This window comes from Carcharhinus amblyrhynchos, chromosome 9 (assembly GCF_965287045.1).
Source record: "Carcharhinus amblyrhynchos chromosome 9, sCarAmb.v2.hapA, whole genome shotgun sequence".
NCBI lineage: Eukaryota > Metazoa > Chordata > Chondrichthyes > Carcharhiniformes > Carcharhinidae > Carcharhinus > Carcharhinus amblyrhynchos.
The window spans coordinates 39,659,196-39,681,472 of record NC_137332.1 but is presented as its reverse complement, the minus strand read 5'-3'; the positions used below and the strand labels follow the sequence as shown (position 1 = coordinate 39,681,472).

General features: G+C 42.9%; 1 protein-coding gene across 4 annotated transcripts in view; it reads right to left on the bottom strand.

Annotated features, from left to right (window-relative positions):
* agbl4 (AGBL carboxypeptidase 4) overlaps positions 1–22,277 on the bottom strand; it is a 791,814-nt gene that overhangs the window by 389,330 nt on the left and 380,207 nt on the right. For all 4 annotated transcript variants that reach the window (XM_080195501.1, XM_080195499.1, XM_080195498.1 and 1 more), the window contains one exon: positions 18,833–18,872. In XM_080195501.1, coding sequence (XP_080051627.1) covers positions 18,833–18,872 — 40 coding nt within the window. The remainder of the gene's footprint in view (positions 1–18,832; positions 18,873–22,277) is intronic.

Below are 22,277 nucleotides of genomic sequence, written 5' to 3'. Positions count from 1 at the left end.
CGAAAGGCTGACTGGCTATGTGGATTTGTCAAAAACTGCATTTAAATGGGACATATTTTAAACCAGAACATTTGACAGTGTTAATAATAAATGAATACAAAAAGATGTGCATTTTAATAAGGTGCATTTGACTAATATGCATTTTAGTAGGTTTCATTTGTATATATTAATTTGGTACCTTACAGAAAATTAATTTATACACAAAAACAATACAATCAATTATAGTTGGAAGTTAAAACATAATGGGGCGGTGATTCTCCCAGTCTGCAGTGCTGCTCCAGCAGTGCAATGGGCCAGAGGACTCAAGCCAAGGTTGTATAGGGAGCTCCCCACTGGGTGCCGCAGCTTCCACGTGTCTCCAGCCACCGGATTTATAGCACTATTAGCTCTGTGCCAGAAATCAGCACAGAGCTGTATAAATTATTCTAATGTTCATTGTAAGGTCATTAGCAGTCATGGAACTAAAGTGGTGGAGGGAGATTGGTGGAGGTGAGTGTGGAGGGGGTCCAATGTCACTCTGCATTCGGCGGTGACAGAGGGAGGCCAGCGATCGGGGCTGGAATCGGGGCGGTGGAGGGGGGGGGGTGGAGGGGGCGCAAATCAAGGCAGCCCATTGAGAGGTGGTTCAGAGCTTGTCTAAGGGCCATGCGATTGGTGCATGGAGGGATTGGTGGGGGAGTGACATATGGATCGCGGGGCTGGCCAGCGATCAGGAAGCCGGCAGTGCAGGGCTACTGCACATGCACCAATCTCTGCTCTCACAGATCGGTGTAGTGGCCCGCTCAGCACTATGCTGCTGGCATCTTTAGCAGGAAGACTGATTTGTGATGAGATTCATGCTGAGGCACTCCGCAATGCACAGTGTGGGAGATTCATTTTGAAAATCCCTCTGAAAAAAACAGCGGGATTTGCTCCTGTTTTTACACAAATTCGGCATTTAGACTTTTTTTTGGGATAATCCCACCCAGAATATATGATTTTTGTCTTATTTCGCATCACTATCCCACTCCATTTTTGAAAGGTTTGAGGAGGAGAATTCAGTCCTACTGGAGTCTAATGTGTAGTTTCCAAAGAGACCCAAAGATAGTTTGGGGGAGGAGATTTCAAAACAAAAGGAGTCTTGCAATTAACAGGGAAAGAATTGGGGTCTATTTCTAAAGGACTGCAATAATGTAATTGTCATAACAATCTCTTTGTTAAAGCTTGTTTAAATAGGATGGCCAAGAACTAACTCTTCAACTCTCCCAAAACTACTATTAATCCTTCCATAGCCTGGTGGTTCTTGCTGTTTCCCTGATCTTTCTTTTTTAGGTCCTTTCTGCCCTCTTTATTCATAACTCTTTGGCATCTGTATTTTAGATTACACACATAAATGAATCATTGCTTCTTACAGTCTTGAGAGGACATTTACTGACCCTGATCTCTAGCAACATTTAGTAGGAAGCCCAAAATAATAAGTAGAAGATCTCTCTGTAAATTGATTTAGCTACTGGAGCTATCCTGTGCTTCCATAGGACTTCTGTACATCTTTGAAAGGCATTACAACCACTTCATTTCAGCTCTTAAGCTAACAAGTGAATTTATTGAATGCTGCATGAACAAATTAATATATATAATTGCAATGTTAATCACCTAAATACATATATTTAGAGTAGACGTTATATCAACCAACTCCTTAAAGAATTATTATAAATCATCTGCAATCTGTTCAGTAACCAATTATTTTGCAGTTAATTTTTTAAAACATATTTCTTTTCTTCCTGTTGTCTTTATTTCTCTCTTAACCTATCTTTCTGAGGTTTCAATTGACAAGATTCAACTCACTATGCTTCTTTGTCGCATAAGAAATGGCCTAGTTTAGAAGGAATGCAGGCAATGACTTTCAGAACATTCTAACACACATAATACTTTCCTTCTATTTTTGCAGGTGTTCCTGCTGGATTTCATTTATGACTAATCTGAGGTTAGCCAGTTACGAAGGAACATAAACATAGTCATTGCACAGGCTGTGGGCCTGACAATATTCTGGCAATGTGGAAAGTGGTCCAGGTATGTCCTATACACAAGAAATAGATAAATCCAACCTGATGAATTACCACCCCATCAGTCTACTCTCAATCATGAGTAAACTGATATAAGTGGACATCAACAGTGCTATCAAGCAGCATTAACTTAACAATAACCTGGTCAGGAATGCTTGGTTTGGATTCTGCCAGGGTCACTCAGCTCCTGACCTCATTCCAGTCTTGGTTCAAACAAGAATAAGATGAATGCTGGAGGTGAGGTGAGAGTGATTACTCTTGACATCAAGGCAGCATTTGACTGACTTCGTATCAATAGCCTTAGCAAAACTGGAGTCAATGGGAATCAGAGGGAACACCCATGTTTGTTAAAGTCATAGCTGGCACAAAGGAAAGGTGGTTGTTGTGGTTGGAGATCAATCATCTCAAGTCCAGGACATCACTGCATGAGTTCTTTAGAGTAGTGTTCTAGGCCCAAACATCTTCAGCTGCTTCATCAATGACCTTCCTTCCAGCATAAGGTCAGAGGTGAGGATGTTCACAGATGACTGCACAATGTTTAGTATGATATGCGATTCCTCAGATGCCAAAACAGTCCATGCCCATATGCAGCAAGACCTCAACAATATCTTGGCTTAAACTGACAAACAGCAAGCATCTCCCACTATCAACCTCCTGGGGGTTACCATTGACCAGAAACTAAACTGGATTGGAGCAGGTAAAAGGCTAGGAATCCTAACTCAATCTGCCCAAAGCCTGCACACCATCTTCAAGACACAAGTCAGGAGTGTAATGGAATACTCCCCACTTGCCTGGATGAGTGCAGCTCCAACAACACTCAAGAAGCTTGATACCACCCAGGACAAAACAACCCGCTCGATTGCTACCCATTCCATAAACATTCACTCGCTCCACCACTGACGAACAGTGGCAGCATGTGTACCACCTACATTGCAGGAACTTACCAAGATTTCTTAGGCAGTATGTCCAAATCTATGACCATGACCATCCTGAAGGACAAAAGCATCAGATACTTGGGAATACCATCACCTGGAGATTCTTCTCCAAGTCACTCACTATCTTGACTTGGAAATATATCGCCATTCCTTTACTGTCACTAGGTCACCACCCTGGTATTCCCTCCCCAACAGCACCTACACCTCAGGGACTGTTGCTGTTCAAGAAGGCAGCTCACCACCACCTTCTGAAGGGCAACTAGTGATGGAAAATAAATGCTGGCCTAGCCAGTGACGTCCACATCTTATAAATAAATTTTAAAATATAGTTTCAGTAAATGCTGAGTTGATAAATAAGAATTTGTTACAAATGTTAATGTCAAAAGCTATGAGATAGTGCAATTGTGAACCAAACACAGTTCTTGTCCCTTTGATATTGGGACAGGCTCTGTTAGTCTTAAGCAGTTGTTCAAGCTTTAACATAAATAATGGGAAAATAAAATTTGTGCTGTGTCTAACTAACTGAAAACAGAAAACTAATTTATTTCTTCCCTACATGGTGAACGAAACCCATATTGGTAGATAATTTAACAAGAAATAAATTAACTTGTGTTATACTTGCCATCTCTTCATTGGAAGAAATTGATGGGTTTCACATAATATTCTATCACAATATTAGAACTGCGATAGGTATACATTGAGAATACCGACTGCCATTTCAAACTACGTTTTCTGTCAATGCTTGGTACCAATAATACAATGAGAAAAAGAACCTGCGCAGAAGTCAAATATAAATTTCTCACTCTGGAATAATTTGTATTTGTAGAATAAGAAAAACTAAGATGGAAAATGCAAACCCTCTCTAAAATAATATGCTGTAAAAAAAAATCTATTTTACTGTAATGGTAAAATAATATTATAATGCTGATCCCCTAGTATTTGCCAAAATTGTTTCACAGGTTTTTTTACAACCCTTTCAATCATAGTATTCCAAAAATCTGGACTGATAATCCAAAATACATCGGGCCCAATTTTATCATCAAGTTGCTCCCGTTTTTGGGCACAAAAACTTGGTAAAATGGGGTCTGAGGCAAGTAGTGCGATTTGCACCCACCTCCGCACCAGTTTCCTCTTTACCAAGGCCTGAAAATGGCCACAATCGGGACTACGCCCGTTGGGTGCGACGGCCATTTAAATGCATTTACATACCTTTAAATTGACTTAATGAGCTGGACGCCCACACTTTACGGTACTTCCCCCTGTTCCACCACGTTCGCCCATTCAGATTCAGCACAAAATAGACATGCTTTACAAAAGTCCGATTTGGGTGCTCCAGTTAGCGAGGAGGTAAGTGCTGAGCATCTGACAGCTCTCTGCTTGAGACCTGTGGGAGGGGAGGGAGGTGGGTCCGATGTACTCTGCCTGTGATCAGTGGGGAAGGGGAAGGGGTTCCGCTGCCGCTCTGCCTGTGATCGGTGAGGGGGAAGGGGGTGGGGGGGGGAGAGATAAGGGTTCAGTAATGTTGTGGGGGTGGGGCAATGTCTGTCGGGGGGCCAGGGAGAGGTATTATCTGGCCTGGAATGTGGCAGGGGAGCCACATTTTATCTTTATCTTCTGCGCATGCGCAGTTGGAGAGGCTGATTGGAGCTGCAGGATTTCAGGCATGTTAAGCCTCGCCTACAAGCTCCTGTAGCGCAACTCGGAATCGCTGATATTTTTACAGGCAGAGTGTGTATGGGGGTGCCTGAGAAAGGGTCTAAATGTCAGATCTGAAACACTCCCAGTTTCAAGTCCACCCAGCACTTAAAATCAAAATGATAAAATAAGGCCCATTGACTACAAATTGGTTAGCCCCCCTCAAAACCAAACACAGGAATCTCAATGTGTAATCAATTTGCAACCATTGAGTGGAATGTAGGCTACATGCTACCTTTGTGTTGCTTGCTCATTTTAATGAGTGATACATGTAGCCAGTGCTCCTTAACACCATTCATTGGCTGAACATATGATTGGGGGCTCAAAATAGTTTGTAATTTGCTCTACTTAAAGCTGGCCTGCACCTCTTAAAGTGGTGGTGCATTGTACTGAAACAAGGGTTGGGAGTTATTTGACAATCAAATCTGACGTTCAAAAGGAAAAAGAGTGGGAGAGTGTGGATCCTCAAATTTTGAGACACCAAAAACCACTGGATTATTGCTGGGGGAGTTGGAAAAGGAGAGAGGAGGCCTTTATCCTTGGGGTGGAAGAGAATGAAGGAGGCCTTCAAGACAAACAATGAGAAGGCAGCGAAACCAGATGACTGTGGAAGTTAATACCAGAAGTGTAGCATTAAAGACTTGGGGGCAGAACTGAAAACAAATGTTAAGATCTCACACAAGTGGTCTGGGTCAGTGAATACATCTTCAAATGCTTTATTTTACCAATGCATCACTAGCCTCAGTTACTGCTCAATTCCCACGCTCCCATTACTCACCTAAAAAAACAACTTATACTCATAGATCACCCTTAGCGTAGTAAAATGTCTCAACACGAGTTGTCAAATTAAATTTGACACTGGGCTACGTAAGTAGATATCAGGAGGAATAACAAAACTTGGCTGAAGAGCATATTTAAAGGAAGAAAGAGAGTTAATGAGGGACTTTCAAAGCTTAGGTTCTTGACAGCTGAAGGTTAGACGAACAACAAGGCAATGCTTACGATCAGAGATGGAAGGGTACACATCTCAGAGATTTGTATAGCTAGTGGAAATTACAGAGATGAGGAGGGGAAAGGCCTCAGGTTACTTGAAAAGAAGGACCAGAATTTCAAATCAAGGTGCTTTCTAACTTGGAGCCAATGTAGGATAGTGAGTATTGGAATCACATGTGAACTGGATTTGATATTAATTGGGATGCATACAGAACTGGATGACCTCAACTGTATGGAAGGTGGAATGTGGAAGCTAACCAAGACTACAATGGTATAGTCAAGTCTACATGTAAGAAAGGCAAAGAGGAGGGTTTTAGCAGCAGGTGGGTTGAAGTAGGACTAAAACTCAGTGATGATACAGGGCTGAAAAATAGGCAGTCTTAGTGACAGTGTGGTTCACCTTGTGGTCAAGTTTGCAAATAGTCTGGTTCAGCCTGAGACAGATACCCAGGGAGACAGTGGGAGTGGGATTTAGGGAAGAGAATTTGTAGCAAGAACCAAAATTAATGGCTTGGATTTTTCCATCATTTATTTGGAGGAGGTTTCTGTTCATGTTATATTAGACGTCAGACAAGCAATCTGATAATTTAGAGACAGTGGAGGTGTTGAGAGAGGTCATGATGTAGTGAAGCTGAGTATTTTTCCTTTATCTTCTTTATTCTTTCTTTGGAACATGATGTCACTGGCAAGGCCAGTATTTGTTGTCATTCCCTAATTGCCTGAACTGAGTAGTTAGCTAGACCTTTTCAAAGGGCAGTTAAGAACCAACCACATCGCTGTGGGTCTAGAGTCACATGTAGGCTTGACCAGGTAAAAGTTTCCTTCATTAAAAGACATTAGTGAACCAGATGGATTTTTACACCAATCAATGATAGCTTTCATGGTCACCATTACTGAGACTAGTTTTATATTCCATACATGTTAATTTAGTTTAAATTACAACAGTTGCTGTGGTGGGATTTGAACCCACATCATCAGGGCATTAGCCTGGCTGGTCCAGGAATATTACTGCTACACTGCCATCTCCCAATTATTTATCTCCTCCTACTGGAAGCTTAGTAGAAATTCCTCCTCATCTCTGTTTTAAAGGATCGTCCCTTTAAACTGAGGTTGTACCCTCTGATTCTAGCTTTTCCTACTAATGGAAACATCCTCTCCATGTCCACTCTATCCAGGCCTTGCAGTATCCTGTAAGTTTCAACAAGATCCTCCCTCATCCTTTTAAACTCCAATGAGTACAGACCCAGAGTCCTCAACCATTCATCATACGACAAGCTCTTCATTCCAGGGATCATTCTTGTGAACCTCCTCTGGACCCTTTCCAAGGCCAGTACATCCTTTTTGAGATATGGGGCCCACAACTGCTCACAGTATTCCAAATGAGGTCTGACCAGAGCCTTATACAACCTCAGAAGTACATCTCTGCACTTGTATTCTATCCCTCTTGACATGAACGCTAACACTGCATTTGCCTTCCTAACTGCTGACTGAACCTGCATATTAACCTTAAGAGAACCTTGAACACGGACTCCCAAGTCTCTTTGTGTTTCTGATTTCCTAAGCATTTCCCCATTTAGAAAATAGTCTATGTCTCCATTCCTCCTTCCAAGATGCATAACCTCACATTTTTCCACATTGTATTCCATCTACCACTTCTTTGCCCATTCTCCTAACCTCTCCAAATCAATCTGCAGCCCTCCTGTTTCCTCAATACTACCTGTCCCTCTACAAATCTTTGTATCATCTGCAAACTCAGCAACAGTGCCTTCATTTCCTTCTTCCAAATCATTAATGTGTATTGTGAAAAGTTGTGGTCCCAGCACCGACCCCTGAGTTACACCACTAGTCACCAGCTGCCCTCCTGAAAAAGATCCCTTTATCCCCACTCTCTGCTTTCTGCCAGTCAGCCAATCCTCTATCTTACCATTAACACCATGGGATCTTAATTTATTTAAGAGTGTCCTTTGTGGCACCTTGTCAAAGGCTTTTTGGAAATCTAAATAAATCACATCCACTGGTTCTCTTTTATCTAACTTCCTTTTTACCTCCTCAAAGAACTCTAACAGATTTGTCAGACATGACCTCCCCTTAATGAAGCGTGCTAACTCAGTCCTATTTTATCATGCACTTCCAAGTACTCCACAATCTCATCTTTAATAATAGACTCCAAAATTTTGCCAATGACTGAAGTCAAACTAACCGGCCCATAATTTCCCATCTGCTGCCTCCCTCCCTTCTTAAACAGCACTGGTACATTAGCTACTTTCCAGTCCCTCCCTGCCTCTAGTAACTGATGAAAGATCACCACCAATGCCTCCACAATTTCCTCGGCTATCTCTTATAGAACCCTGGGGTGTATTCCATCCGGTCCAGGTGACTTGTCCATCTTTGAATCTTTCAGTTTCGCCGGAGCCTTCTCTTCAGTGATGGCCACTACACTCACCTGTGCCTCCTGATTCTTCTGGAGTTCTGGCATCCCACTGATGTCTTCCACTGTGAAGACTGATGCAAAGTAACTATTCAGTACCTCTGCCATTGCTGTGTTTCCTATTATTACTTCTCCAGCCTAATTTTCCAGTGGTCTAATGTCCATTTTTGCCTCTATCTCACTTCTTATATATTGAAAAATACTCTTCCTATCTTCTTCTATATTATTATCCAGCTTACACTCATTTTTCATCTTCTCCCCCATTATTGCTTTTTTAGTTGTCCTCTAGTTGCTTTCCCAAGGTTTCTCAATCCTTTGACTTCCCACTACTAATCCTTGACACTTTGTATGCTTTTTCTTTTGCTTTTATGCTGTCCTTGACTTCCCTCATCAGCCATGGATGCCTCATCTTCCCCCTGGCATGTTTCCTCCTCCTTGGGATGAATTGCTATTGTGCCTCCCAAATAACACCCAAAAACTCCTGCCATTGCTATTCTACAGTCTTCCCTGCTAAGCTCCCTTTCTAATCAACTCTAGTCAGCTCTTCCCTCATGTCTTTGTAGTTACCTTTATTTAATTGTAACACTGTTACATCTGATTCCAGCTTCTCCCTCTCAAACTGCAGGGTAAATTCTATCATATTGTGGTCACTGCTCCTTAAGGGTTCCTTCACCTTACATTCCCTAATGAAGTCTGCCTCATTACAAATCACCAAATCCATAATTGCCTGTTCCCTAGTAGGCTCTGTCACAAGCTGCTCCAAAAAATCATCTCTTAGACATTCTTCAAATTCCTTTTCTTGGGATCCACTACCCTAGGTGGACTGGGAAAAAGGTGGATTTTTCCAGTCCACCTGCATATGAAGTCCCTACATGAGTATTGTAATGTTGCCTTTTTTATATGCCTTTTCTATCTCCTGATTTATTTTCTGTCTCACATTCTGACTACTGTACACAACTTCCATCCAGGTCCTTTTTATCTTTGTGATTCGTCAACTCTACCCACAGAGATTCTATGTTTTCTGATCCTATATCACTTCTTGCTATTGATTTAACTTCATTCCTTACTAACAATGCAACCTCACTCCCATTCCCATCTGCCTATCCTCTCGATTGGATATATATCCTTGGATATTTAGATCCCAGCCCTGATCCCCTTGTAGCCACGTTTCTGTGATGCCCACATCATTGCACTGGCCAATTTCAATGTGGCAACAAGCTCATTTACCTTGTTCCGTTTACTGCGCATATTTAGGTGCAATACACTCAGTGCTGCATTGACCACCTCCCTTCTCATACTTGTCACCTTTTTTGCTCTGCCTGAGGTTAGATTTCTGCCACCTTCTATGCTCTCTGTTGTATTACACGGTTTTGAAACTTTACAAACCTCTCCTGAACCCTTGGTTCCTTTAACTAGTTGGAAGTCCTCATCATTAACCTGCACTTAGAACGTAGAACATAGAACGTAGAAAAACTACAGCACAAACAGGCCCTTCGGCCCACAAGTTGCGCCAATGATATCCATACCTACTAGGCTTATCTATAACCCTCAATTCTATTAAGTTCCATGTACTCATCCAGAAGACTCTTGAAAGACCCTATCGAATTTGCCTCCACCACCACTGAAGGCAGCTGATTCCACTCATCCACCACCCTCTGAGTGAAAAACTTACCCCTGACATCTCCTCTGTATCTACTCCCAAGCACCTTAAACCTGTGTCCTCTCGTAGCAACCATTCTAGCCCTTGGAAAAAGCCTCTGAGAATCCACCCAATCTATACCTCTCAACATCTTATACACGTCTTATCAGGTCACCTCTCATCCTTCGTCTCTTTAAGGAGAAAAGACCAAGCTCCCTCAACCTATCCTCATAACCCAATCCAGGCAACATCCTTGTAAATCTCCTCTGCACCTTTTCAATAGCTTCCACATCCTTCCTGTAATGAGGCGACCAGAACTGAGCACAGTATTCCAAGAGAGGTCTGACTAGGGTCTTATAAAGCTGCAACATTATCTCCCCACTCCTAAACACAATCCCTCAACTGATGAAGGCCAGTACACCATATGCCTTCTTACCCACATCCTCTACCTGCAAGGCTGATTTAAGAATCCTATGGACCCGGACCCCAAGTCCTTTTGATCCTCTACACTGCTAAGAGTCTTGCACTTTTACCCTCTCCTTTAACTTTGATTTTCTAATTCTCCATACAACTGAATCCTCTCTCCCACTATTTAAAGCCATATCTACAGCCTCGTTATACAATTTGCCAGGACTCTGATCCCAGCATGATTCAGATGAAGACCATCCCATCAGAACAGGTCCCCTCTTTCCCAATACTGGTGCCAATGTTCCATGAATTCAAACTCATTCTTCCCACACCAATCTTTGAGCAAGGCATTTATCTACTTAACCTGTGCCAATTAGCTTGTGCCTTAGGTATTAATCCAGAGATTATTACATTTTTGGTTCTGTTTTCTAATTTAGCTCCAAGCTGTTCATACTCCCTTAGCAGAACGTTTGTTCCTGTTCTACTTATGTCACTGATACCTACGTGAACCACGATAACTGGATCTTTACTCTACCACTTCAAGTTCCTCTGCAGGCCAGATGAGGTATCCCGAATGCCAGCACCAGGCAGGTAACACAACATTTGAGGTTCTTGATCCTGGTCACACAGAAGTGTCAATACCCCTAACTATACTATCCCCAATTACGACTACATTTCTTTTTTCTCCCCCAACTTGAATGGCTCCCTGTACCACGGTGCCATAGTCAGTTTGCTCATCCTCCCTGCACTACCTGTTCGCATCCACACAGGGACGAAGAATCTTGAACCTGTTCAGCGACCGAGGCTCCTGCAACTTTACCTCCTGGATCCCTCTATCTGCCTCACTCACAGCCACATCCCTCCTGTCCCTGACCACTGTCTGAATTCAAGTATTTAATTTAAGGGGTGTGACTGCCTCCTGGAACACAGTGTCCAGATATCTCTTCCCCTCCTTGATGCGTCGCAGCGTCCAAAGCTCAGAATCCAACTCATCCATTCTGAGCTGGAGTTCCTCAAGCAACCAACAATTATTACAGATGTGCTCACTGGAAACCATAATGGGGTTCTCCAATGCCGACATCATGCATGAACAACACACCACCTGACTTCTATATCTATTTTGTTCAATTAGTTTTTAATTTGGGTTTTAATTTTTTTTTATTTAAACCTTTTTATTATATATCTCCTTATTACCTCAGTCTCAATGAAATTTCTATGCAGTAATTTAAATGGATTTTCAAATTTACCACAGCTCCCTGTTAGCCAATCAAATCATAGCCTTTCTGTAATGTCACTTTCAAGTTTTTTTAGTCCAAGCTCCCTGTCAGTTTCAGAGAATCAAGAGTAGCACTTACTGACCAATCATCACTCTCCCTTTCTGACCAATCAGCACTCTCCCTAACTGACCAATCAGCACTCCCCCTTACTGAGCAATTATCACTCTCCCTTACTGACCAATCAGCACTCTCCCTTTCTGACCAATCAGCACTCTCCCTTACTGACCAATTAGCACTCTCCCTTACTGACCAATCAGCACCCTCCCTTACTGACCAATCAGCACTCTCCCTTACTGACCAATCAACACTCCCCCTTACTGACCAATCAACACTCCCCCTTACTGACCAATCAGCACTCCTCCTTACTTACCAATCATCACGCTCCCTTGTGGTCTCTGCTGCCTGTTTCACCTAACTCCCTATTTTCACCCAACTCTAAAAGCACTCCCCATAGCTAGGCAGCACTCACTGTGCGGCTTTGTTTTTATAGGCATAACTTACAAAGCCCTGGAACTGATTTTAACTATTGTACAAACAACCAGCCAAGTTCAATTGAACATAAGAACATAAGAAATAGGAGCAGGAGTAGGCCATCTGGCCCTTCGAGCCTGCCCCGCCATTCAATAAGATCATGGCTGATCTGTCGTGGCTCAGTTCCACTTTCCCGCCCTCTCCCCATAACCCTTAATCCCCTCTCTTATCAAAAACCCATCAACCCGCTTCTTGAAAATATTTAGCGAGGCAGCCTCCACCACTTCAATGGGTAGAGAATTCCAGAGATTCACCACCCTTTGAGTGAAGAAGTTCCTCCTCAACTCTGTTCTAAAACGCCCCCCCTTTATCTTGAGGCTGTGCCCCCTAGTCCTACTGTCTTTTTTCAGCAGGAAGAGTCTCTCCACCTCTATCCTATCCATCCCATTCATCATCTTATACGTCTCAATGAGATCTCCCCTCATTCTTCTAAACTCCAACGAGTACAAGCCTAGTTTATTCAGCCTCTCCTCATAGTTCAACCCCCTCAAGTCCGGTATCAGCCTAGTAAACCTCCTCTGCACTCCCTCCAAGGCCAAAATATCTTTGCGCAGGTGCGGCGCCCAAAACTGCACACAGTACTCCAGCTGCGGCCTCACCAATGCCCTATACAGCTGCAGCAAGACCTCCCTACTTTTATATTCAATCCCCTTCGCTATGAAGGCCAGCATCCCATTCGCCTTCCTGACCACCTGCTGCACCTGCAAGCTGGGTTTTTGCGACTCATGCACAAGGACCCCGAGGTCCCTCTGCACCGTCGCCTGCTGCAGTTTTTCGCTGGATTCCGGGGAAGTGCCGGAAGATTGGAAAACGGCTAATGTTACGCCGTTGTTTAAGAAGGGTGCCAGGCAAAAGGCAGGGAATTATAGGCCGGTTAGTTTAACGTCTGTGGTAGGTAAAATGTTAGAATCCGTCATTAAGGAGGAAATTGCGAGGCATCTTGAAGGGAATTGCTTGATAGAGCAGACGCAGCACGGTTTCGTTAAAGGGAAGTCGTGTCTGACAAATTTACTGGAGTTCTATGAGGATGTGTCTAGGGCGGTTGATAGAGGAGAGCCGGTGGATGTGGTCTTTCTGGATTTTCAGAAGGCGTTTGACAAAGTACCTCATAAGAGGTTATTGCAGAAGGTCAGGGGACTTGGAGTTGGGGGTAGGGTGTTAGCGTGGATAGAGGATTGGTTGTCAAATAGGAGGCAGAGAGTGGGGGTCAACGGGTGCTATTCGGATTGGCGGATGGTGACTAGTGGAGTGCCCCAGGGGTCGGTGCTGGGGCCTCAGCTTTTTACCATTTATATAGATGATCTGGAGGAGGGAACCGAGTGTAGGGTGTCGAAATTTGCGGATGACACCAAGATTGGGGGAACGGCAAATTGTGCGGAGGGTGTGGAGAGTCTGCAGAAGGATCTAGATAGGCTGGGCGAATGGGCCAGGAAATGGCAAATGGAATTTAATGTTGGCAAGTGTGAGGTGGTCCACTTTGGTAGGAAGAATGGTAGGAAGGACTATTACTTCTGACTTGGCTGATTTCTGATGCAGAATGGACCAGTCATATATTGAGCTCATCTTTTCCACATCACAGCTATGAAATTTCGCTTAGAAAGGATAACAGAACTAGAGGGCACAGCCTCAAAATAAGGCGGGGGGGGGCAGCTTAGAACGGTGTTGAGGGGGAACTTCTTCACTCAAAGGGTGGTGAAACTCTGGAATTCTCCGCCCATTGAAGTGGTGGAGGCTAGCTCGCTGAATATATTTAAGTCATGGGTAGATAGATTTCTGATAGACAAGGGAATTAAGGGTTATGGGGAGAAAGTGGGAAAGTGGAACTGATCCACTTCAGATCAGCCATGATCTAATTAAATGGCGGGTCAGTCTCAAAGGGCTAGATGGCCTACTCCTGCTCCTATTTCTTATGTTCTTATGACTGTAACATTATATTCTGCACCATCTCTTTTTCTTTTCCCCTAGCATGCAAGAAACAATCCTTTTCACTGAATCCCAATACATGTGATATCAATAAATCAAATCAATTTCCCTTCCATGAACCACATTGATTCTGCTTGGTTGTATTATAGTTTTCTAAATGTTCTGCTACTACTTCCTCAGTAATGGATTCCTGCATTTTCTCAATGACAGATGTTAGTGTAACTGATCTATAGTTAACTGATCTTAGTTTTCTGTGTCAACCACCATCCTCTCCTCATACAAAATCCCTCTACAGAATTATTTTTTCAACTTTATCTTGTGTTAATTACTCTAATCTTTTCTTTCCAAATTTCTGTTCAGTGTCCAAATCACTCACATTGCTGCACCCCACCCGGACAAACTCTTGTCTAATACCTGGGTATTTGTCAAAGATGCTATATTTATTGAAGTTGGTGATATTCAGCTATCAATTAAACACATAACTTTTATATTGAATTATTATGTTTAGTTCAAATCTAGAAATTAAGTTCATAGTTTTGAATAGGTTATTTCCATTAAATTATGGTACTTATTGTATAGCATCATGAAGCTTCACTCAAATTTGTTATGCATGTGTACATCATACAAATGCTATCACAATCACCACATTTAAATTATTACTTTCAAATCAGTTCTCTACCCATTAGTATATAAATAATCTCCTCTGAGGCTAAAAGATTTTCCATTTTCATTATTTTTGATATTGCTAAACACATTTTCATGAATATAAAACATTCAGAATATGAAAAGAGCTATATCGAGAATAAATTGTTTCTTGTTTGTGCTTCACCTTTTGGTCTCAAGAGAAGCACTGATATGAAATGTCATGTGCTTAAATCTTTGTACTTTTGGTAAACAGCAAGAACAAGAAAATAGGCTAATATATTTTGTTGTGAAGGTGGAACAAAAGAACAACTATTTCAAGAGATTACGATAAGCAACTAAAGCATTTTTGGGAGTCACTCAATTGATGCTGACTCACCAGTTAATTGTCAAATTTCTCCAGCAAAATCAGAATCCTTTTCTACGAACAGAATTGTTCTTTGTCATTCACAGTCATTCCATTTATATTACTGTGCATTCTGGCAATTCTCAGTGCCTTACTTAATGATTATGAGGAATGTATCATCTTACCAAGATTCTAAAATACCTGATGTCCTATTGATCAATGATAAATAGAGCAACAGCTAATTCCACTGTATTACATTGTAGGAGACATTGTAGGCACAAATTTCGAAGCCCAGCACCCTTTCATAGGGATCTGCCGAGCTACTAGCTGCTTTCAATACAGCATGTGCAAGCCACACTTCTGAGAGAGGTAACTGCATGAGCATCCAGAGCATGCGCCAGAAGCTTCAGAGGGAGCACAACCTGATGTCACACAATCCTACCAACTCACGTGATGTCAGAGTGCCTAATTGGACCATGCACGTGCCAACAATAAATATAGTCAAGAAAGAGTCAAACACTCAGCTGCAAGAAGGGCCTTGCACTCGCATTAGTTAAAGGATCAGGTACCCAATGTGCAAGTAAGGTAATTTTCAAGGACATCTGCTGTTGCAATGTCTGAAGATATTGGGATGAATTTTACTGTCCCACCCACCATGGGAATTGGAGGGGGCGAGGGGCAGACCATGGAAAGATTCGTTGACCTCAGGTGGAAATTTCTGGTTTTGGGGCATGTGCACAGCCAAAAAATCCTGCCCATTATGAAGCAGTCTTTTCCTTTGGTGCACAATAAAGTGTGATGGTGATGGGAAACCAGTGTGTGGCAGAATTACTAAAGCACTAAATCTAAAAACCAAGGTTAGTCTTTGAAAATCTGAGAGAAAGAGAGAGAGAAAGAGAGAGGGAGAGCAGAGAGATCAAGGCAGTCGGTCTCTATTGTTCACCACATAAAATGTGGATGGAAGCTCACACTTGGATTGAAGGAGTTTCAAGTATCTTTCAACTTGCCCCATCACCCAATGATTCTGCAGCCCCATAACACTCAGTTAATTTTGAAGTCTACATATGAGGGATTAACACAGCAAGAGCAACCATTTGCACTCTCAGGGATTAGTGTTGCTTGTGTGGGCATAATCGCTTCAGATGCTAGGCTAAATGCTTTGCATTTGCAACCCCAACCACCCACACTACCCCTGCAGCGCTGCAGTTGCACCAAATTTCCCTTCTCTCTGATACTGCTGCCCTTGCCTTGGCACTGTGTGATGACTTCAGCCAGGCTAATGAGGTTGGCTTGCTAGAGTATGAACTACCTGATGAGTCCTTGAACCTGCTTCTGGGCCTAGCAAGGTGTTCCATCTACAGGTCCAGGCAGCGGCCGATCGAGGGGGTCGTCCAACCTGATGTGGCCGAGTGTTCCTGGAAAGGGAGCACACAGTGTCTGAGAGAACCACTGACGCCTTCCGTGCCCTCTGGGCACCACAGGAAGTGGCGTATATTATTGACCTCTTTAATCACATTTTAATTTGATGTTTTAAGTTTCCTTTCCACTTTGTTTTTTGTTTCAGGCAGTTCCCCTCCTTTTAAGGGGCTGCCCTTTTTGAGTTATCCCGGTTAAGTTGATTTCATTTACTTAGTTGCACACAGAAAGATGTATCTGATGAATTATAACTGATGGTCCAAACAGAGAGTTACACGCTCCCTATTTAAAGCAGATGTGTCAGTCTCTCAGCCTGCCATAGCAGGAAGTGACCGAAAGTGTATATATATTCTAGTTACAAATAAAATAGTTGGTGACGAGACTTTCACCTCCATGGAGTTATTTCACACTATAAGCCAGCCACAAAGAAGCCATTGCGGAGGTTTGTCTCTGACAGGAAATGCCATTGATGGGTGGGTGGGGGGGGTGGCATGAAGAGGCAATCATATCCTCGATTTATACTGCCAGGAAATGCGCCTGGAGTCTTCTCATGAGGTTTTTCACTCTTGCCACTGAACATCTCTGATTGGGCGTGGAAAATTTCAGCTGAGGAAAACCCAGGTCAAAGTCATGCGAAGTGAAGCTGGTCAGTAGCATGCCACTATATCCAGTTGTGATTTAAACTGGTCTAATTTCCCACTGGTGTGGCCGAAATTGGGAAGGGAATGTGATTCCGGCTTGAGTATGTCATGAATACTCAAAATACTGCTTTTTGAGTATTCATGACATTCAAATAGCATTCCTGACATGGATCAAAGGAAAAGCTGACCTGTCATCATCCTGCAATGGATGTGGCGAATGGAAAATTGTGCCTAATTTTTCCACAAGTGGTGTCCGACTTTTGTCCTAACTTTGAATTTTCCACTCTTGCCTGCCATGAAACCTGCCAGGGCCAGCAAATTCTGCCCGTAGCACTGCCACTATGAGTAGTTAAAGCCCTCCCATTCTCCATCTATAAAATTAGTGGTGACTTTGCCTATAGTTACCTCGCTGGATTTTTCCCAGATCAACAATAAAGTTAGCAACTGCTATGCATGCTCACAACAATTTATGGTTATATTGCACCATTAATGCAGAAAAGGGCCAAAGTGTTGGACAGTTAAAAACAAGGTAATTGCTGCAAGAACGTGTAAAATTCTTTTAAAAAGTGAGTTATCCCTTTTTTAACTCAAACTAGTTTCCCACTTCTAGAAAAAATTCCCTGTTGGATAAGTGAGTGAAATTATTCCCTACCTGTACAAGATGTACAAAAAAGAAAAGCTTTAACTAATCATGCTCACGTGAACTAGTTTTTTTTAACATTTCATTCTGCTTTTGCCGTCAAATTCTTCCCTTCCTGTAAACATTTTTTGTCAAAGATGTATTTGTAGAGAGTCATTTTACCCCAATTATGTTATGTGGTGATACAACTGTATAAAAGTTCAATCGTAACAATTATAAATTGTTGGATTCTGAGTACAATTCAACTTTATCTACCCTCATTTTGCAAAATACCTTACTCCATTCCATGTGATATTTACTGCAAATCTTGCCAGCTCAAAATTCCCAGAAAAGTAACTCATTAATACTGAAAATAAAGCAAGAAAAAATACTTGCTACCTTGCCTGTAGATGTTCGCTCTCCTTATCAGTTCCATCACAGTGAATAATCTGTGTATATCAGTGATTGACTTTAAGCATTTCAGTGAACTTGGAGAAAGAACTGAAGGCAGCAAAATGTAACCACCAGGAAGAAGGGAAAACTTGCCGAAGAAATTGATTGTGAACATGCTGAGAACGTGCACGTTGTCCCACAGTAAATGAGCTGGGCCTTATTTTAAGAAAAAGGCTGGTTAATCTGAATCCTAAATATGCAATGTGGACATCCTACAAAATAACTCAAATTCAAACAATGGATGTCACTTTGGTTTTACACTCATCTCCAATGTTTACATGTATCTGGGCTGTACACAAGAAAATTGATTTAAAATATACAAAATACAGAAGCTATTCACTGAATAGAAAATAGCAGCTGGAATTACTTAAATAGAGAAATTAGAAAACCAAATGTAAAGAGAACAGTTTTAGATTTTCAAATTCAATTCATTCAGCAAGTATATTGACTTATCAGGTACTTGCTTAACTGAAATTTATCATATGTTTGGGAAAGCCACTATTATCATATTAATAAAGCATAGAGTTAAAACATGGTATTTCATAACACATTGCTCATGGTATCTCTACAGTGTGCAGTTTTCAGGAAAAAAATCTCCATTCCTGTCAGGGAACAACCTTCAGACAGAATAAAATCAACTGGACAATGCTGAGACGGAAGTCCTAGATAGGCAGCTCTAAAGACATATTACTGCTCAGGGCTAAGCCACTTCCAATATAAATGTCACTTGCTGCTATGTAAAATTTGTTAGGGGAACAGTTTGTTTCATTTAGTGTCAGAGAAAATCCCACATTTAGACAGCTTTTGTGTAAAGCAGGAGATATGAACCAGCATTTCTACTCACCAGGGTTTGTTATTGTCAAAAGGTCAAGACGCCTTTGTTGCTAAAAGACAAACAAACACTTCGTTAGAACATACTTATCACACAGTGTATGGTTTTGCTGGTGATCAAAGCTGTAAAACATTGTCTACATCTCAATACATTGCCCATGTTTTATAAAGTAAAATGTAGGCTGGCTGACAGACACAAAGGGCAGTATTTAATGGATACTTGTAAGCTAGAGGGTTGGAAGGGCCCCACATTGCTTCCTTTGTGAAAGGATAGCCCACGTTAAGTGCCTCCCAGGCCAATGGCGGGCTTTCTCCAGGATCGAGGACCTGGGGAGGGTTGGAAGCTTGGGGTGCGGGGGGGGGGGGGGGGGGGGGGGGGGGTCAAATCATTTCTTAAGAGCTGCTGACCATATGCTACTAGCTGTCCACTGTCCCACTGTAAACAGTGCCAGTGGCAGCAACTGCCAACAATGCACAATTCCACCCCACCATCAGACTCACCATGGACTATTCCCCAGAATCAGTTGCATTCTTGGACACACGCATCTCCATTAAGGACGGTCACCTCAGCACCTCACTGTACCGCAAGCCCACAGACAATCTCACAATGCTCCACTTCTCCAGTTTCCACCCTAAACATGTTAAAGAAGCCATTCCCTATGGACAAGCCCTCTGTATACACAGGATATGCTCAGATGAGGAGGATCGTGACAGACACCTCCAGACCCTGAAAGATGCCCTCATAAGAACAGGATATGGTGCTCGACTCATAGATCGGCAGTTCTGATGCGCCACAGCGAAAAACCGCACCGATCTCCTCAGAAGGCAAACACGGGACACAGTGGACAGAGTACCCTTCGTCGTCCAGTACTTCCCCGGAGCGGAGAAGCTACGACATCTTCTCCGGAGTCTTCAACATATCATTGATGAAGACGAACATCTCGCCAGGGCTATTCCCACACCCCCACTTCTTGCTTTCAGACAACCACACAACCTCAAACAGACCATTGTTCACAGCAAACTACCCAGCCTTCAGGAGAACAGTGACCACAATACCACACAACCCTGCCACAGCAACCTCTGCAAGACATGCCGGATCATCGACATGGATACCATCATCACACGTGAGAATACCATCCACCAGGTACATGGTGAATACTCTTGCAACTCGGCCAACATTGTCTACCTGATACGTTGCAAGAAAGGATGTCCCGAAGCATGGTACATTGGGGAGACCATGCAGACGCCACGACAACGGATGAATGAACATCGCTCGACAGTCACCAGGCAAGACTGTTCCCTTCCTGTTGGCGAACACTTCAGTGGTCACGGGCATTCAGCCTCTGACCTTCGGGTAAGCATTCTCCAAGGCGGCCTTCACGACACACGACAGCGCAGAGTCGCTGAACAGAGACTGACAGCCAAGTTCCGCACACATGAGGACGGTCTCAACAGGGATCTTGGGTTCATGTCGCACTATCTGTAACCCCCGTGACTTGCCTGGGTTTGCAAAACCTCACTTACTGTACTGTCTGGAGACAATACACATCTCTTTAACTGTGATCAGTGCTCCTTCCACTCACATTATCAGCCACTTCAGGTCTTGAACAGCAGGTTAGGTGTAAGGATTCGCATTCTAATCAGTAATCTCTAAACTGTGCTTTATATGCTCTGTCTGAGGCCAGAACTCTCCATTCACCTGACGAAGGGGCTAACCCCGAAAGCTTGTGAGTATATTATCAAATAAATAGGTTGGACTAAAACCTGGTGTTGTCAGACTTTTCACTGTGTTTACGCCAGTCCAACGCCGGCATACCCACATCATGAACAATGCACAAACCGGAGACCTAGGATTGTCAAGGGACCCAGATCACAGGTGACTGAAGATGGGATGGGGGTTGGGAGGGATGAGGAGGACAGAGGTCAGAAGCTAGGACAGAGGACTGGTTCTCAGCGAGAACCCCCTACTTCCCAATGCATGATCCTCAGTCAGGTAATGAGTGCCTTTGAATGAGTAACCCTGCCAAGCAACCCTGACAGCATTTGTCTTTAACATAGAAACATAGAAACCCCACAGTACAGAAAGAGGCCATTTGGCCCATCGAGTCTGCACCGACCACAATCCCACCCAGGCCCCACCCCCACACATTTACCCACTAATCCCTCTAATTTACGCATCTCAGGATACTAAGGGGCAATTTTTAGCATGGCCAATCAGCCTAACCCGCACATCTTTGGACTGTGGGAGGAAACTGGAGCACCTGGAGGAAACCCACACAGATACGAGGAGAATGTGCAAACTCCACACAGACAGTGACCCAAACCGGGAATCGAATCCAGGTCCCTGAAGCTGTGAAGCAGCAGTGCTAATCACTGTGCTACCGTGCTGCCCAATCTGCTTTTCAGGAATCCTGTCTGGCAAGTCGCCCACCTCCACTGGGTAAATAACAGCAGCGTTCGGTTGAGACCCCTAAGTGGCACCCTCTTGCCTGATGAAATGCAACCCTCTCCTCCAAATCTGCCTCAAGTGTGGGCATTTAAATTCCACAAAAAGTCATGGTGGTTTCACAAAAAATTCTGCCCAATAGAAGATCACACTCTTTGGAATTACCAAATTAAAAGGTGACCCAACAAATTATTTTGCATATTGAGCTATTCAATGTAGCCAGGAAACATGCCAGCCAGGTTCACTTAATGTGGGAAAGTCCCCACGGTAGTACAGTGGTTAGGACTGCTGCCTCTCAGCACTAAGGACCTAGGTTCAATTCCAGCCTTTGCTGACTGTGTGTGTGAAGTTTGCACATTCTCCCAGTGTTTGTGTGAGGTTTGTCCAGGTGCTCTGGTTTCCTCAACAGTCCAGACATATGCAGGTTAGGTAGACTGGCCATGTTAAACTTCCCTTGGTGTCCAAAGGTATGTAGGTTAGGTGGCTAAGCCATGGCAAATCTGCCAAGTGATAGAACAGCCATTATAGAAAAAATGGAACAAGTGTAACAGTTGTCTTAACATGTGCAAATACCTCAACATTTATAATGCAAAACATATGAGGGTTCCACTTTAGTGTCATTAGTTAAACATTGTCCTTTTGATAAATCAGGATATCCAACTCTATCTTACATTGATACTATTATATATTTACCACTTACTATGTTTCTGGATAATGGTATCTGATGATGAACATGAATTTCAAATAGCACTGCTGAGATAGCTTTGCTAAAATAATGGGGAGAAAACATGTCGCATGTTCAACAATGACCATTAATGATGCCAAATCAACAGAGAAAATTCCAACTTACATATAAGGCTGTTGTGGGTTTTTGCTCAATGATGTTTTGAAGTGTAGCAGAGATAGAGATGCAAACTTTGTTATTCATTAGAGTTTCTACGTAATGGTTTTTGGACAACAATTTTATGACTAAATGGGAGCTTCTGCGAGTTCAGGTACCCAGGGTTTAATA